Here is an 18,569-nt window from a genome sequence, read left to right as displayed (position 1 = left end):
AGGTAGAATTCCATCTATTTGAAGAGGAGGGAAGGGACAGCTACAAAGGACACTAAGTCTTGCCTCATAACAATTGGTAGATAGGTGATGCTCTCATTGCTGCTTAGAATACAAACACCCAAAGTCAGCAGGCTGAAGTGAGTGTAGTTGGAAGAGATGATGCAAGGAATTCTTCCATGCACAAAATTAGAATTGGGGAAAACAGTTTGACACACAAGAGAACTGCCAGCATGATTCATACATCACAAGACGAATGGAACATCAGTCATGCACAAGAAGCACTGTCTTAAGCAGCACTTGGGATGTTAAAATTAGATGAATCAACTAATCAAGTAGTTGATGGAATTTCAATTAGTCGATAAGGGCGCTTCTGCTTTGAAATGTAGCAAGAGTCATCTTGTGCATTTCAAATGAGGCTCTTTGTGCATTTCAAAGATTGAAGCAGCATTGAGCCTGGGACCAGCAGGGGACTCTTGTACATTTCAAATGTGGAACGCTGCTGCTGTGCCCCTAACCCCTCCCACAGTGCCAGAGCTGGGGGAAAACCAGCTTTTAAGCCAGCTTCCCTCGTCACCTCCTCCCCATCTCCTCCTTGCTGCCTCTTATTGGATAGTTGACAAGCTGCTTACATCCCTAAGCAGCACCATATTCCATTACTTTTTCCATCCCACCTTTATGTTCTTATGCTGGTGGGTTTACTACCACCGAGCCCGCTGCCTTGTGTTATTAGGAAGTGTTCTGCTGCCTCGTAGGCTAGAATTTACTAATGGAATTGACACTTGATTGCAAGAGCCGGTAAATCTCAGTCATTGTTCCCCAGGAGCACCAAGACCTTTCAGAGACAGGAACATGTCAGGCCTGCCCATTTGGGGCAGGAATAGCTTGAGGAGCATATCAGCTTGGATTCGCTCAAGCAGATGGCAACGGGGGCTGCGAGGAATTCAATTGCATCTCCTGCTTACTTCCTTTTGAGCATTGGCTAAGATGTTCATACCAGAGGCTTGAAAGAAGCAGGCATGCAGCCAGCTCTTGTTCATTGAGCTGCCTTCTCTTGAGCCTGGCCTGCTGTGACAGCTGAAGAATTACAGGAGCTGCCAGAAACAAACCACTCAGCAAAAAAAGGCCAAAATGTTGACAAACAAAGCAGCAGCCACATCGGGGCAGCCAATACCAAGGGCAAGAGGCTGGGGAAATAGTTTGGAATGGCAATAAGGTAAAATCTGACAGAGGACACTTGAAAAATACTTTCTATCCCCGTGAAAGGCTATGGGTGGGGGGGGGGGGTGCGGATATGTTGTTTTTGGGGGGTCTCCGTCTTCTGCAATCTGACAGCCTCTACGCGCAAACAGAAACGTCAGATTTTTCAGAAAACAAAAGCCCAGGCTGCTCCCTCATCCTCTCCATGACCAGTGAGGCCTTTTCTGAATCAGTGCCATTTCAGAGCCACACTGGCCCCTCCCTGCCTCACTTAAATTGGTGCTTGCCAATGCATCGGCAGCTTCTAGGACAGGGGTGGGCAATTTTTTATTGGGGGCTATTTCCGAAATTTTTTATGTGGCCCCAGGCTGCTCCGGAAGGGGCAGGACCAGGACACTTCCCTGCTTCCCCACCCACAGACCTGGACTGGTCTGGCATGTAAAGTCTTTGCCCCCCCATAGGTGCCCCCTAGGCACCCATGCCCCTGGCAGTGGGAGGAGACTTTGTGCGCTCCCCCTTCTAGTCCCAAGTCAATCAGGGCCTGGGGGAGGGGGAGCACACAAACTCTCTGGTTCCCTGCCCGAGCCCTGCAAGGGAGCACCACACAGAGTCAACTGCCAGCTTAGCAGCAGCTGGTGGTTAACTTTAAACGCAGAGTCCCTTGCAGGGCAGGTGGAGACTTCACATGCTTCCCCCACCCTGAAGTCCTGATTGGCCTGGGGGCAGGGGAGAAGCACTCAAAGTCTCCTCCCACCCTGCAAGGAGGGTGCGGTGCTTAGAAGCACTGCACTCCTCACAGGGCAGGAGGAGACTTCGCACTCTCCCCCTGCCCACACATGCCCCCTGCCCCCAGGCCAATCAGGGCTTGGGGTAAGGAGAGCATGTGAAGTCTCCTCCCATCCTGCCAGGAGCATGGTGCTTCTAAGTGCCACGTGCCCCTTGCAGGGCAGGAGCAGGGCGGAGAACACTTTGCACTCTTCCCCATGCCCCTGGGGGCTCTGATTGGCCTGGGGGTGGGGAAGCAGCAGGGCCTCTGCAGGTCAGATCAACCCACTTTGCAGATCAGATCTGGCCTGCAGAGGCCTTTTTGCCACTCCTGAGCTCTGTGTTTCCATTGCTCCCCCCTGGGGCTCTGTATGCCAATCTCAGAAAGCCAGAGGTGGGATTGTGCAGCTCTCATATCCACAGCCACCACTTGGTTTCAGTAAACACCCAGTGAAGATCTCTGGTAGGGGCCATGCCTGTTCTTTGTAACGTGCTTTCTGTACCCCTCTGCCACTCCTGTTAGAGAGGAGAGAGACTTCTTAGTCCCACAGACTGGGAGTGGCTACAGGCTTGTTCCTTACAGAAGTGGTGAGCAACCCATGGGTCACGGATATCTTTCTAGGGGGCCACCAATGGCCAGGCCCAGCCCCTGGCTGCCAGGATCTAAGCGCTGCGCTGCTCAAATTATCTTGGGAGTCACAACACAAGTATATGAGGGTCACGGTTGAAAAAAAAAAGTTGCACCCCACTGCCTTACAGTATGAGCCATTGGCTTAGCAATGTAAATCAAACTTACCCTACGTGGCTGAATTGAGTCCAAGAGCAAGTCCTCACTGTTCCCTTCCTTGGAGTTACAAGAGGCCTGAATTTACCTCTTCAGCATGTAGGTACACAACCTACACTTTCCATGTTCTTAATTTCATCCCACTAGCCTGAGTTCTACTTCTTCTGGTCCATCTTTACCACCATCTTTGTCCATAAAATTCAGCCCAAGCGCGGATGCGATTATTAAAACATTTTAACAAGGGACGAGTTGATAGAGTGCATCTGCCGCTGTAATAAACTGCCCTGACTGGAACAACTGCAGGCCAGAAGGCTCCTGCTGGAGTTACTTCCCCCTCTAAAGACATGCTCCCAGAGGAGGCTAAATAGCAGAGACAAAGCAAAACCTGCACACACCGTTGTGAGTCATTCAGAAACACACTGATCCATCAGAGACCACTTGGTTCCCTCCTCAGTGCAAACCACCCTTTCCTACAGCTTGGGGAGAAAGAAGCTGTGCTAGTCTGAAGAGAAATGAGGACCTGGAGGTTTTTCGCCTTCCTCTGCAGCATGGGGTACAGATCACAGCTGGAGGATTCTCTGCATCTTGGGGTCTTCAAAGTATTTGAAGGCTTCAATATCTGAGATATAGGTGAGAGGATTATTCTAGGAGGGGGTGGGTGAGATTCTGTGGCCTGCACTGTGAGAGGGGGTCAGACTAGATGATCATAATGGTCCCTTCTGACCTTAAAGTCTATGATTGCTTTTGTCTAGTAGAAGGTTGTGAGAACTCAAGATTCAGTTAATTTTAATAACCTGAGCCTATAATTGAGTGCAGAGTGGGGGTTGAGTAACAGCACATTTCCAGGAGGTTCAATTTTCTGGTTAGCCAGTAGCAGAGCCTGAGCCTATATCTTAAGATTAGTGCTGAAGAGCTGGATCTTTTAATAAACAGGCAGATGAAAGATGTGAGAGGGAGAAAAGGGAAGTCAGGTGGTTGGACAGCTATTTCACACCAGGGCTGAGAACCACAAACAACCCAAATGCCTGACCCTGGAAAGTACTGAACCCCCGCAACTCTGGCAAAGCCATGGGTACTGTGCATCGCTCAGGAACTGGCCCTAGGAAGCTGGGATTTGCTCGCTGTTTGACAGAAGCAGATATTTTCCTGTATAAGGCGAGGTAAGAAAAGTCTTGTGACAAACTCTCGTCATTCACAGCAACATCAGAACGGTTTGAATTATTCAAACGTACAGTAGCCTGTAAGTCAAAATGTAGGTAGGAAAAAGCCCTCAGTAGTTGGGGGTTAAAGAGTCTGCTGTTGAAGGGGAAGGTGCTCTCCAACTCCTGGGGCTATTTACATTCGGGATGTTAAAATGTGTTTAAGTAACCGTGTAACTGTTGACAATTTCAGCAGTTACATGGTTATACATAGGGTGGCAGTCAGCTCCCCAGGAGCCGGTGCACACCGAGAGCCAGCTAAAGCCGGCTCCCCTTGCATATCGGCTCCCACCTGTCCTGATACAGAGGCGGGGGGGAGGGGGAGAGGAGGAGGGGGCGAAGCAGTTCTGCAGGAGCCTGCCTGTAACCGTATACATGGTTAAACTGTCCCATCCCTAATTTACATGCTGCATTCCTATAACTTTTCGCTCAGGGCAGTAAGCAGGACAGGATCACTACCACAGTACGAAGGAGGAGATGAACTGGCTTTCCTGTAGAATCCAGTTACTGGGTAAGGGGTAGAAGGCAGCAGAGATTTTTCGTCCGTAACAACTGGGATTGGTACTGCCTGCCACTCAGAATGCAGCTGAGCTCACTGTGCTCTGTCAGAGCAGAGGTGGCTATTACAGAGACATCTCAGATTGCACATATCAGCCCAAGGATATAGCATGGAATCAGTGGGCCCCTAAAATGGCAAGAAATCACTGCCAAGGTCTCAGCTTAGGGCAGTTTCCAGAGCTCGGGATGGCATTGTCCTTGCACTGAGCTGGTGGCTGCAAGGTGGTGTTGAAAGCAGCACAGAGGAAGGGGTAGGAGACTGTCTGGCACGCATTCTGAAGGAAACAGCTTCCTAATGTTCGCTGGAGAGGGCACAACTCTGGATTTTGCCCAGCTTTAATGCACTAGGTACATAAGAATGGCCATACTGGGTCAGACCAAAGGTCCATCTAGCCCAGTGTCCTGTCATCCAAACAGTGGCCAATGGCAGATGCCCCAGAGGGAGCGAACAGAACAAGTAACCAAGTGCTCCCTCTCCTGTCACCAGCCTCTGACAAACAGAGGATGGGGACACCATACCTACCCATCCTGGCTAATAGCCATTGATGGACTTATCTGCCATGAATTTATCTAGCTCTTGTTTGAACTCTATTGAAGTCACAACATGCTCTGGCGAGGAGTTCCATAGATTGACACTGCGTGGTATGAAGAAAAGCTTCCTTTTGTTTGTATTAAACCTGATACCTATTAATTTCATTTGGTGACCCCCTAGTTCTTATGTTATGGGAATAAGTAAATAACTTTTATTCACTTTTTCCACACCAGTCGCGATTTTATAGACATCTATCATATCCCCACTTAGTCTCCTCTTTTCTAATGGAAAAGTCCCCGTCTTTTTAATCTCTCTTCATATGGGACCCATTCCAAACCCCTACTCATTTTTGTTGCCCTTTTCTGAACCTTTTCCAATGCCAATATTTTTTTTGAGATGAGGCAACCCCATCTGTATGCATTATTCAGAATATGGGCATACCATGGATTTATACAGAGGCAGTAAGATAGAGAATAAGACAGACTATTCCTTTTTTAATGATTTCTAAAATTCTGTTTCCTTTTTTTTCCCCCTGCTGCTGCAGTCAAACTACCTACAATGACTCCAAGATCTCTCTCTTAGTGGGTTATAGCTAAATTAGTCCATCATTTTGTAAGTATAAGGGGGATTATTTTTTCCAATGTGCATTACTTTAGGTTTATCAGCATTACAATTCATTTGCCATTGTGCTGCCCAATCAGCTAGCATAAGATCCTTTCGAAGCTCTTCAGTCTGCTTTGGTTTTAACTATCTTGAGCAGTTTAGTATCACATGCAAATTTTGCCACCTCACTGGTTTACCCCTTTCTCCTTTATAAATATGTTGAATAGGACTGGTCCCAATATGGACCCTTGGGGGACACCACTAGTTACCTCTCTCCATTTTGAAAATGGACCCTTTAGTCCTACCCTTTGTTTCCTATCTTTTAACCAGTTATCAGTCCATGAAAGGACCTTCCCTCTTATCCCATGTCAACTTACTTTACTTAAGAGCCATTGGTGAGGGACCTTGTCACCTATAAAGAATGGCTCAGGTTTAGATATCTCCCTGACATCCTCAGCCACGAAGATTGCAAATAATGTATTTAATTTGTCCGTGTTCCTTTAGCATCTAGATAGTCCAGTGGCCTCACTGATTGTTTAGCAGGCTTCCTGCTTCTGATGTACTTTTTGCTATTGCTTTGAGTTTTTTGGCTAGCTGTACTTCAAACCCCTTTTCTGATTACCTTTTTAAGCTTAGTTTGATAAAGTTTATACTCCTTTCTATTTTACTCACTAGGATTTAACTTCTACTTTTTAAACAATGTCCTTTCAGCTCTCACTGCTTCTTTTACTTGGTTAAGCCAAGCCACAATGGCACTTTTTTGGTTCTCTTACTGTGGTTTTTAATTTGGGGTGTAAATTTAAGTTGGGTCTCTATTATGGTGTCTTTGAAAAGTTTCCATGCAGCTTGCAGGAATTTTACTTTGGGTACTGTACCTTTTCATTTCTGTTTAACTAACTTCACTTTTGTGTAGTTCCCCTTTCTGAAATTAAATGCCAAAGTGTTGGACTGCTGTGGTGTTTTTCCCACCACAGGGATGTTACATTTTATTACATTGTGGTCACTATTTCCAAGTGGTCCAGTTATATTTACCTCTTGGACCAGATCTTGCACTCCACTTAGGACTAAACCCTCCTCTTGTAATTCCAGAACCAGCTGATCTAAGAAACAGTCATTTAAGGTGTCAAGAAACTTTATCTCTGCATCCCATCCCGAGGAGATGTGTACCCAGTCAACATGAGGATAGTTGAAATCCCCCATTACTATTGAGTGTTTTATTTTTATAGCCTCTCTAATCTCCCTTAGCATTTTATTGTCACTATCATTATCCTGGTCAGGTGGTTGTAATATAGCCCTACTGCCATATCAGACCACAGAATTTCTACCCATAGAGATTCTATGGAACCTTATGGTTCATTTAAGATTACTTCATTTGATTCTACATTTTCTTACACGTATAGTGCCACTCCCCCCGCAGCATGACCTGTTCTGTGTGTCTGATATATTTTATACCCTGGTATGACTGGGTCCCATTGACTGTTCTCCTTCCATCAAATTCTGCGATGCTTATTATATCAATATCCTCCTTCAATATGAAGCACTTTTGTTCACCCATCTTTAGACTTCTAGCATTTGTATACAAGCACTTTAAAAATTTGTCACTATTTAGCTGTCTGCTATTTCCTGACGAGATTGAATGGCACTCTTTTTTGATTGTTTCTCATCTGATCTTACACATATTTTATCCTCTTCCATCCTCTCCTCCATACTAGAACAGAGAATCTCTATTAATAGACCCTCCCCTAAGAGATGTCTCTGTCTGATCCATGTGCTCCGCCACACCTGTCAGCTTTCCCCAGTCCTATAGTTTAAAAACTCCCCTACAGATAATCTCAAGGTGGCAAATCTGCTTTTACAGGGTGCTTCCAGTACCAGAAAGCAAAGCCAGCTCAGTTGCTGAGGAAGGAGTGAAGCAGACACCTCCCAGCACCTGGAGCAGTTGAACTCATTCCTTCAGACACAGGGGGCCACTGAAGAAGAATTTCAAGAGTTCCATTTCCTCCCCTGGCAGAAGTAACAGTTCAATTCCTTCACCATCTTCACCCCTCTGCCCCAGAGTGGGGCCCTCCCACCTACCTTTGAATTTGGCACAAGACATGAGCTTCCCTTTCCCTCAAGCTAGCATGTCTCTTTAGAAGACATAACTAGGTTAAAACAATCACACATCCTTCCACAGGGCAATCTCACCAGCAGGCCAGTTAGTCCCCTCCACTAAGTGTCCTGTGTAGCCCATACAGCTGAAGCCCCAGGATATTTTTGTCAGAATTTCTGGAGATCAAGTTAGGCAGGAGGTTTCTGTTCCCATTTTGTGCCCAAGGTGAGGCACAACTCCCACTCTGCAGGACAGCAACGGCGCCTCCCACTCCACAGTAGCAGTCAGTTCTACATTAGGAATGTAAAACACCAGTTACTCAGTTAAATGGTTAAACGTTAGGTTACCTTGTTAACTAACTAAGCAGGATCCCAGGCGGGGGAACGTTCCAGCTCAGCTGGAGCAGCCCTGTGCCCGTGGGGCTACTCCTGGGGAGCCAGTTACTCCTTCACATCCCTATTCTTCATCCATTGAGGACTACTGACGATAGTCACTACTGGCTCTCTTAGAAAAACTTCTGTTATACCCTCCCCTAAGATGGCAGGAGCCTGCCTAATGTGTTTATTTAATAGTCATCCTCAAGTCAGCTGTTTCTCTCCCCCTCCCCGCCAAACACAGGCAATGGTATAGGCGGAAAAAAACAAGGGCAGCACAATCCCGTGAACAAATGACACCAAAAAGAACTAGAACAAAAATGTTTAATTGCTTAACCCTTTCTCTTCCAGGGACCAGAGAAACAGACAGTCTGTTCCTGTTAATGAGGACAGGAAGGCCTGCATGTTATCTCTAGAACTGCAGGGGCAGAGGTTGGCAGACTGTCATCTCTAATATTTAAAAAGCTATGAGCAGTTTCCTTTGCATATTGCAAAGACATCTTAGAGTGTCTAAGGAGATTCCCATTGCTAAAAAATACAAAAATAAAAGGAGCAATCTCTGCCTATCCTCAGTTAGAAAGAGTTAACCAAAAAAGGGAGGGACTTCTTTTCAAGAAGGGTAGAAGAAAATAGCAAAGGTAAATAAAAGCAACATCTCTTCTCCCAGGATGTTTTTCCTTCACCAATAAATATGGAATCTGTTCAAAATGAGGAGGTGTGGCTAGGACTCCTCCTTTCAACCCCACTATTATTTTTTTCTTTTTAATCAAAGCAGCCATTAAAAAAAGCTATCAACTGCAGAAGCAGGAAGTCTTGTTGCTTTCACACTGCAGATGGCAGGTAGAAGAGCTACACCGGTGCTTGGAAAAGCCAGCTGCCATGGCATACACTGAATGGAAAGAGAAACCCCAGGAGAGCATGTGGTTCTGTTGTCTTCAGAGTTTCCAATCTCAATAGATTAGAGTTTAAAAAAATTTAAAAAAAGTTGAAAGATGTATTTAGTGAAAGCCTGCAAAGTTTAAGGAGAGGGAGAAGATAGATGAGTCTATATGAATATTTTAGGCAAAAAAAAGAAAGGCCACTTAAAAAACCAAACCAGTAAGCCATTTTCTGCTGCCCCGGGGTTTTTAACATTGAGCACCTGGGAATATCGGCACACTGCTGTTGGGAGTAGCCTGTATACAACTGAACGGTCACAACTGTGTTAAGAGTCAGGTTTACCACATTGGTGGTAGGTTAAAAAAACCCACGCAGGCAAGAACAGGAAAGGCATAAGCCCCCTCCTCCACCAACTGATGGCCTGTCCCCAGAAAGTCCTGTCTGGATTGAAGAAAATCTGAGGTTATGTTTACTTGACAACCCTCTGTCCTAGTCCCCTGAGGCTCTTAGGAGTACAAGGACACTCAGTCTTCCCAGTGACCTAGAGAACATCAGGGCTGTGCCTCCCTTGTGTAAGATGGAGCAGACATTACCTGCTTTTTGCCTTAAAGGCAGAGATGACATGGTCCCAGCTAGCTCCACCTTCATTACAGCAGGTGCAAGATGGAGCACTGCCTGCTGGGGGCCCACTAAACGCTGCAGGGTACATCCTACACTATAAAGGGGGCAGACCATGGGATAGACCACAAACCTTTAGGTCACAGTTGGCTCATGCTAGTTGTACAGAAAAGCAGGTAAAAAGTGTGCTGAGGTGGTAGGAGGAAAGCTAGTCACATTGATCAACCAACACCCAGCCATTCCTGCCTTCAATGCATGGCAGCCAGAGAGGAAGGAGGGGCCGCTCACTCTTCCACAACAGGTACAGGAAGATCAGAGATTCCATGATGTGGGCCCTGATGTGCCCAGACACAACCCCCACACTCCTGGACCAATGGTAGCGTATTTAGACCCTTAGCAGCAAAAGGTAAAGAGTGCAAGAAAGTAGCAAAATCTCCAGGGGCTCTTTGGTTTTAGTTGATAGTCATAAAAAACAGTCGTGTAAGATCAATTTGATATTACCTGTTTGGTAAGGGCAAGAGGGGACACAGGGCTGCAAGTTACCTGGGGGAAAAGAGTGGGAAATACAGTGCTGTGTTCTAAAGGTATGAAGCACCAGGCCTGCCCTTGCAGACACAGAGCAAGGAAAATGTGGGGGAAAGCCAGGAGAGCTCCTGAGAGGATCACTGGCCCACCGTTCCTCTCTGCTTGTTGCACAGGAGGGAGGTCACCTGGGGATGAGGCAGGGAGCGGTCACCTCAGCTGTGGCCAGTAGTGGAGATTCTGAGAAGCTAGCTGCACTAAAAAAAATTCACCTTCTAGAAGCTCCAACTCCAGATGCAATAGTGCACGACAGCAGCATTCCCAACACCAGAGCACAGGTGCTAGGAGAAAAAGGTAAATGGCTCTAGAAAGCCTTCTGGGTGAAGGAGATGGAAGCCTTGGAAGAGGGCTATTAGCCACTTTCCTTGTTAGCTTTGCTCACAGCAGTCATCAAAGCCTCATACCCCAGACCAATATCCTCCCGCTCCTGTTTTCTCTACTCTCTGCGTTCACAAGCCAAGAGAACAATAATGGATATTAGAGCTGGGAGGGCAGGTTGCCCCCTCTCCCAAATGCATGTACTCAATGTATCCTTTCACTCATCAGCTAAGGTAGATGCCCAGAGATATGGATTGGCCACCACCTATTGCAAACGCAAACACAGCCCCTTCCAGGGCCATACGTTAACAGGTGGCGATCAGTTGAACACTAGTTGGCCACACAGATTTTTTCATTATGACCAACAGCCAAAGACCAAGGACCCCGGACTGGTGGTAGAGTAGCTAAGCCAAGCTTCAGGGATCAAGATCACTGCAGTAAAGTCATTCCATAATCCCTGCCCTAGTTTTACATTTTATTTAGGATGTTAAGAATCCTCTGCAAACGCATGAATGTAGCCACTGCCCCTTCTTCCAGCTCACACTGGAGAAAGTCACCAGGTTATACTGCTCACAGACAACTCAAAATCCCTGCAGGGACTAAATTCCACTAAAGGCCAAACCCAGACTGCATTGCCATGCTGCTCAGTAGTGTGACGGGGAGGAGAGGGAGAGGTGGTGGCGGTGGTTTGATGGGAAGGCCGCTCCTGCCCCTGCCAGCTTGTCCTACTCTGTGCATAGTGTGAAACAGTGCAGTCAGAGAAAGGTTAGAACCAAGGAAGTCAGGTTCCCCTTCAACAAAACAATTACAGGAAGGACAAGCAGTTCTGCTTTAGCTGGGCCGGCACTGGACTTGCCCCTCTGAGCTGTCTTCATCGTCTGAGCCTCCAGCCCCCCCACTGGTCAGTCCTGTGATACGGTAGCCCATGTTCAGCAACATCACCTCCAGGGGGTCTGCGTTCATTCGTCTCTGGTTAGCTTGGGAAGCACCTTCCATGTCTTCCACTACACGCCCATTGAGGGTTTCCGTCTGCAAACAAGAAAGGAGACAGCTTGGGGAGGGCAGGCGCACGAGGCAACACTAGGACTGATTTTTGCTCATCTCTACCACTCCCTTATGAAACTTTAAGGTCAGGTCTCCTGGACTGAATACAGGGTGAAAGTCATGTAGTGACACAGACTGGCGAACTGGTCCACTCCCTAGTGGGTATATGTTCACATGACAAGCCCAACAGTCTGATGCACATGTTGGGGGGAAGGAGAGGGAGAGACGGGGCAGGGACTATATTGAACTAGGATTTCAGTAGGGGTTGGATAGAATGGCTCAATAGCCCTGCTGCTGGCCATCCTTAAACATTTCTTTGCCCAGCTGCCTGTGCTTCATCTTGCTGGCCCACTAACTGGGCTGTGCCAGCTGGGGCATCAAACTCACAGCTCAGGCAAGATGCTACGGGATACTGCAGCACAGAGCTGCAGCAGGGGTTTCTGAGATGGGGCGGAGAAGGAGAAAAGCAAAGGCTGAGGTGCCGACTGACAAGTGCCCTTCCTCTCCTCGACAATTCTCCTTTTTAATTCCCTAACATCCTGCCTTTGGACACATTAAAAACGGGAGACTTGGGTTTTTAAAAAGCCAACCCACGAGTGCTGAAAAAGCAAGAGACTCATTCCAGGCCAGGGGAGGAACACTGGCGAAGTCCAGTGAAAAGAAGGCAGGAAACCTTGGAGAGCAGAGCCTGTACTATGCTACCCCTGGATCTAGTTAGACCTCAGCCTCACCAAGACATCTTTCCTCTGCTCCAAGCCTTCCTATAACACCAGGCCTTTCCTGCTCAGTTTTGCCACCCTTGCCCCCCAACATCCCAAAATCTTAGCATCTTCCTGGATCAGCCAGACCTGGCCTAGTTCAGAAAAGCCTGTCCACAGCCTAACCTGGAGCTCACTGGAAAACAAGTGTTTTGGCAAGAAGTGCAAAGCTGGTTCTCCCTGGGTTTGCCTGCACTACTTTGCTATGCACAAGATTTGTTCTCAGAGTATTACTGAATTGCAAGTGTCCTTCTCCCTTCTGCAAACTGGAACAGTGAGGCAGGCACAGAGTGAAATGGGAAAGCCAGAATAAAAGCCACAAGTCTCACTCCAAATCCATCCAACTATCCCATACCCAGTAATCAGTCTTTATCTTTCGCCTGCCCCAGGACAATGGCTTCCAGCATGGAGTCCTAAACCCCCTCATCCTGCCTCTTTATAGATGCTCTGTTGCTGCTCTTACCTCAGGCCTGGGATTCCAGAGCCGTACAACTGGGTCAATGCCGCTGGTGGCCAGGAAGCAGTAACTTGGATGGGGTTGGAGACAGTTCACAATAGACTCATCCCCCTGCAGCACCCGCACCAGGTTGGTAGTTTCTTTCTCCCAGATGAAGAAAGAGCCATCGTCGGAGCCGCTGACTATGTACTGCGCATTGCTAGGAAGGAAAGAACAAAGGGTTCCGCTGAAATCACAGGATAGTTATAGGAGACAGCATCAGGCCTAGAAGAAAAGGGTGGAGGAAGGCTCTGTACACTGCAAAGATTCACATTCATGGAACAGGCGGCTGTTCCAAAGGGTGTGAAGGATAAAGGTGGGAGCAGATAAGTCCATTAGGCAGAGAGGTCAGTTAGCCACCACTGCCTGGGTTAGCCTTATTCGCACCAACATACAAGGACAGGCTCAGGGAATTGGCTAGTGTGAAAACTCTTGCACATGGGTTTCACCAGTCACTTAAAGACTCATCAGCACAGTCCAGAGCAAGAAAACCAGATGGGTCTCCAGCACCTCCAGCGTCAGAGAACACTGTCCCAGCACCGCAACGAAAGGGACGTTTCTAAATGGGGACAACCTTAGTTTGTCATTTCTCCCATCCTTGGAACTCACATGGCTAGGCACTAAGAGCTGGAGCACTGAAAAGTTGTGATGAGCAGTCCCATCTCTGTGCTGAGCTACCATTTAGCCAGTAATGCATGGAGGAGGAGTGACACTTCAGCAGTCAAAAAACCCACAGACCAGGAGTGAAAATATATTCTCATAGCCACCCCTGCTGGGGCTCCACATCATGACAGCTACACTGAACCGCAACACTCGGCCATTCTGTGCAACTGAAGTCCCAAACCCTTACCATGCAAGGTCAGCATACCTGCCAAAGAAGTTGGCCTCCTTGATGTCTGTGGTGGTGTTACAGTGGCCACAGTACCGGAATTTGTAGTCATAGCTGCGTTCCCTGAGCACCATCTCGTCATCCGAGATGGAATCTTTGCGCCCGGTTGCTCGCAGCCGAATTGGCCCGCCCCCTTTCTTGTCTTCAGCTGGAAGGATAGAGCAAAGAGATATTTTCCTCCACACATCTCATGTTGGAACAGAGAATTCTTCAGCTAGGTTAGTATTTGTGAGAGGCATTCAAGTGACAGTGCTAGTTGAGAGCCAAGGCCAGTCTATCCAGAGGACAGGTACTTAGCGCGCACACTTTCTCGCCTCTGTACCTCAACCCTCTTCTTGCAATACCAACTCTAGAGCTCATGTGCAGCTCAAGACCAAAAATGATTACAACTCTTCACCTTAGGATCAGTCCATATAAGGGCAGTTTTCCATCTCCCAACTGACTCCCTTGTTGTTCGCCTCCAAAGACCAAGGATCCAACCAATCACAGCCAGGGGTGGGCAAGTCTTCCCTGGCCAAGTGACAGCTACTGGCAGGACGCGTGCACTGCGGCTGTCCATACTTTCCCTGTTCTCTGGCATCAGGACCTTCCTCCATAGCTGAGAAGTCAACCCTATGTATAAGCCCCAATTCATAAGCGCAGTCTCAGGAGCCAGGAACCTCTCTTGAAAGGGATGGTTTTCCGCAAAAAGGACAGACCATAATACACTACAGAACTTAGAACTCTCCATAAGTGACCAAGTAATGGCTGCAAGTCACCAGACTGCTGGAACAGTCCTTAAGGCATCTGTTATGGTGACAACTTTCAGTCAGGAAGTCAAACCAATCTATGGAAAAAAACTGCTTGCATCTCAGTGAGCCCCACTTTAAAGAGGGGTTGCAAGTTAGGGCCAGGCCCCCTTCCTGGGATATGCTGGATTCCAACCCAAAGGGTAGAGACACTGTGCTGAGCACTAGCACCCACCATTATCACTTTTCGAGAAGAGGGCGGCGTTGATGTCTCGGTCCAGCGCGTCACAAGCGCTGCTATGCGCCTGGTCCGGGAACTTCCCCTTGAAGTCATCCAGACACTCCAGCGCTTCTGCCACATACTTCAGTTCAAAGAGACAGCGGGCCAGGCGGAAGTGGGCTTTCAGGTGGCCTGGGTTCAAGGAGATGGCCTTCAAGCAGTCTCTTAAAGCATCGTAATGATCTCCATCCCTGCAGAGAGAAGAACAGTCGCTGGAGATAGAAGCAACCTAAATATCCACTACCCTCTTCCAGGCTTTGGGCAACCGGAACGCTTATCTACTTCTCAGCTCTCAATAGAGGAGTGGGGCTTCCTATTGGCTCGAGCATCTCCAACAGCACTTCCTTTGCTGGCTGGTTTCATCGCCCAGCTGTTATTTGTGAACTCAGCTGACAAACACCCTCACACAGAAGACGACGGATCACCGCCTGTTTGGAGGCCAGACTTCTGCCCCCCACCCTAGGGCGGCAGCACAACTGTTTCCTGTGCTACTATTTCAAGTCCTACAGATCAAGACCCACTGTTGCAAACTTATCAATGGTGGGCATTCCCCTCCCAAAGGAGCAAGGCCCCGCCAAGCCTGCTGAAAGGAGCCTCAGGGCACAGATACCTTTCCATGTGTGCAGTAGCTCAAGAGTTCCCTCTTGTGGCCAGACAGTGTAGCAGGACATTTCCCTTTGCAATGGAAAAGATAGATGCCCACCACAGAGATCTCAAATCTGGATGGTTTTATTCCTGATGGACATTTATCTCCAAAATTACATTCTCCTCCAGCTATTGTTTATATCCTCATGTTCATCCGGAGATGTTTTTATTGCTTTAAGTTTCTTCTATAACCCAAACTGATACCTATTGATCCAAATCATAATATCCAAATAGGTATACAATTATCTAGGCTAAGCACGCTTAGTTCCTCCAGAGGACCATGCCAGTCTGCCTCAGCATGCATCCCAAAAGCAGAAGCATGACAAATCTTTCGTTTTGGTATTCATTTATATTAGATGTGGGCTGAGGAAGGGGACACCAGCCAGGCCTGTGATGGGGCTGACAGGCAGCTGTATTAGCAACTCTTCCAAGCTGTCCTCATGTGCCAGCCTCAGCATATTTAAAAATAAAGTTTAAAAGCTGCTCTTTACATACTGCACTACGGTAGCACACCTGTGCCGCTGCAGTGCTTTAGCAAAGATGCTCCTATTCTAACAGGAGAGCTGCTCCTGTCCGCACAGTAGACCCACCTTCCCCGAGAGGCATGTGATACATCAGCAGAAGATTTAGCTTCACAGTGGGTTAGATCAGCATAACTGTGTGGCTAAGGGATGTGGATTTTTCACACCTGTGACCAGTGTTCCCCGTAACCTGTGCACTCATGTGGCTCCTCAGGATTCAAATGCCGCCCAGCTGATTAACAGAGTGCCCACTGCTAGGTTTGGTGTTTCTACTGGTAGTGCACATTCACACATGCCTCCTGTGCACATAAAAATTCATTCTACTCACGGATGGAAAAGATCAAAGAGAACACTCCCCCATTAACAACTGATGCAGGTCTGTAGCATAGTCCTGGCCTAAGCCCCTATTTGGGATGCAACAAATAACCTCAAAACGGAGCAGAGCATAGTGCTCTTCCAGAGTTGGGAACAGTATCTGAGACAGGAGCTGACCCAAAAATCTCAGTGACATGGTAACTCAGGTGCCCAAATCCAGGCTTTAGAACATTAACCTCGATAGCTCTTTCACCGCTTATTAAAACCCACAAGGAAAGAGGTGTAATCTAATCCGAGGCCAGCTCTACACCCCAGAGCTTTATCAGCACAAGTCATGTGAAAAATCCACTCCCTCAGTCACGTAGTTAAACCAGCCTGACTCCATGTAGACAGTGCTAGGTTGATGGGACAGCTTCTCTCGTCAGTTTCTCCAGGAGGAGTATGCCCATGGGAGAAACCGTCCCCACCAACAGGAGAGTGTCTTTACTGGAGTGCTAGAGCAGTGCAGATGGGCTAGGGCAGCGTTTTAAGGGATACACCTGTTCTGAGCAGGTCCTCGGTTTGGCACCATGAGGTGGACCCTTTGTTTTTCCTTCCACTATCAGAGAGTGTGGCCAGACAGACTATAACCCCATATCATCCATCTTATTTGCCTCTCTGAAGCACAGGGCAGAGAAGGAGCAATAATATCAGCATAGTCTATGCTGGCTCATCTGATCCTGAGAAGCTGAAACACAGATATGTGGATAGAGAGCAGCTAAGTCAATAAGCTGGCCTCGAGGCTGCGGCTGGCACCTATGTTGATTCGAACACACAGTCCCAGGAAGAGGAATTTCCCACTGAGAAAACAATGTCCAGTACTTCAAAATTTAATCATCTCAATTCTCTCTTACAAGTGTAAATTAAGTTCACAACTCCCTTGTAAGAACTGGTCTCACAGCAGACAGACCAGCATCAATTGGCATGACAGATAAGAAAGAGAAATACGTGACTTCATGATTATAAAAGATGGGCCCAGCACACACTCACTTTGAGTGTCATTCTACCCTCTACCTGCTGGTCGGGTTAGGTGTTTGACCTCCCGAGGTTCTATGGGGACGCCCACCTCATATTTTCGTCTTTCCTAGGAATTGAGGGACCGGCCCTGGCCTGACATGCTGGAGTTGAGAGGCACAGAAGGGGGTAAAAATGGTACCTGGATGTGGTCCTCTGTCTTAAGTGTACACATAGAAAGAGTAAGCTGTTACTTGGTACCATTATTTCTATTTTTCTATCTTTATCTTCTTTGTAACCATTTTTAAGACCTATATTTTGCTAATAGTTAAGAAATAGAGCAATAGCCATTGTAACCATATGATTTATAAGCTTCCTCAATAAACCTGTAACTGTTTAAGCTTTAACCTGACTCCTTCAGTTGCTGTAACAGAACCAAGCACAATTTAAAAGAACTTCAGCCGGTCATAAAGGGACAGATATAGGGAGAGCTTGGGCGTTTGGATTTGTGTCACACCCAGGTGGCAAAATTCAGTTGGGGCGCTTCTCAGTCTCCCCGAGGCTGCCCGCTGCGAAGGAATTATGAAATTCTAGCAGCTAAAATCTGAAGCGTAATAAGCTCTTCCTATAAACTCGGGGCGTCTGTTGGCCTGCTGGCCACCCTCTGCGATGGGACCCCGGTCCTAGCAGTAAAGACACGGACGTTAAACCTTTTCTCGGAAACATACACACACACACTGCCCTAACCGTCGGCTGACAGAGTCAAGCAGGCCATGTAGGAGCCCAGTCAGAACATGCACTTTTAAAAATAGTATCTGCACAGTCTGACTCCGTTTTGGGGACTCGTATGGGTGGCACTTGGAAGAGCAAGGCTACCCCATCCAACTTGACCCCTAAGGGAAGAGGGGCACAAGGCCACCAGCTTTATGGGATGAACCCAACCATAGACATGTCTTTTTGCCATCCCTGCTACAACAGCACAGCACTGCCCACAAGTCCAAACTTTGAGGGGGGCCTAAGAGGACTGTGGGAGGTAAGAGATTGATTGCTACTGAATGGAATTTGGAAGCAGGTCGTCAGCCCAGAGGCTTCTTATTTGTGGAGCCATATTTGCAGACCAACAGTTCTGCCAGCCGTATTACCACCTGCAACTTCTACTGCAAAGAAAAAAAAAATCAAAGCACTTAGCAAACATTGGATTCATTTCAGACTGTGTAAACAATGAAGTTGCACCCGCCTGAATTTAGCCCATAAAGTGTCAACTCTTGTGAGGTAAGTGAATACTGGCCCCTACATTACAGCTGGAAGAGGGTGATAGTGAAAGGTTAAGTGGCTTATCTGTGAAATTAGCAGCAGAACCTGCATTCACACAAACAGAGCACTTAGCACGTTTATACAC

At 47.5% G+C, this 18,569-nt stretch overlaps 1 protein-coding gene across 3 annotated transcripts in view; it reads right to left on the bottom strand.

Annotated features, from left to right (window-relative positions):
• Positions 1-8,414: 8,414 nt before the first annotated feature.
• WDTC1 (WD and tetratricopeptide repeats 1) overlaps positions 8,415-18,569 on the bottom strand; it is a 62,231-nt gene continuing 52,076 nt past the window's right edge. For all 3 annotated transcript variants that reach the window (XM_075908836.2, XM_075908834.2, XM_075908835.2), the window contains 4 exons: positions 14,652-14,887; positions 13,668-13,836; positions 12,767-12,959; positions 8,415-11,530 (listed from right to left, as the gene is read on the bottom strand). In XM_075908836.2, coding sequence (XP_075764951.1) covers positions 11,333-11,530; positions 12,767-12,959; positions 13,668-13,836; positions 14,652-14,887 — 796 coding nt within the window. In that variant the 3' untranslated portion in view covers positions 8,415-11,332. The remainder of the gene's footprint in view (positions 11,531-12,766; positions 12,960-13,667; positions 13,837-14,651; positions 14,888-18,569) is intronic.

This window comes from Pelodiscus sinensis, chromosome 26 (genome assembly GCF_052426305.1).
Source record: "Pelodiscus sinensis isolate ZL-2025 chromosome 26, ASM5242630v1, whole genome shotgun sequence".
Classification (NCBI taxonomy): Eukaryota; Metazoa; Chordata; order Testudines; family Trionychidae; genus Pelodiscus; species Pelodiscus sinensis.
This window is presented reverse-complemented; position numbering and strand designations above follow the sequence as displayed.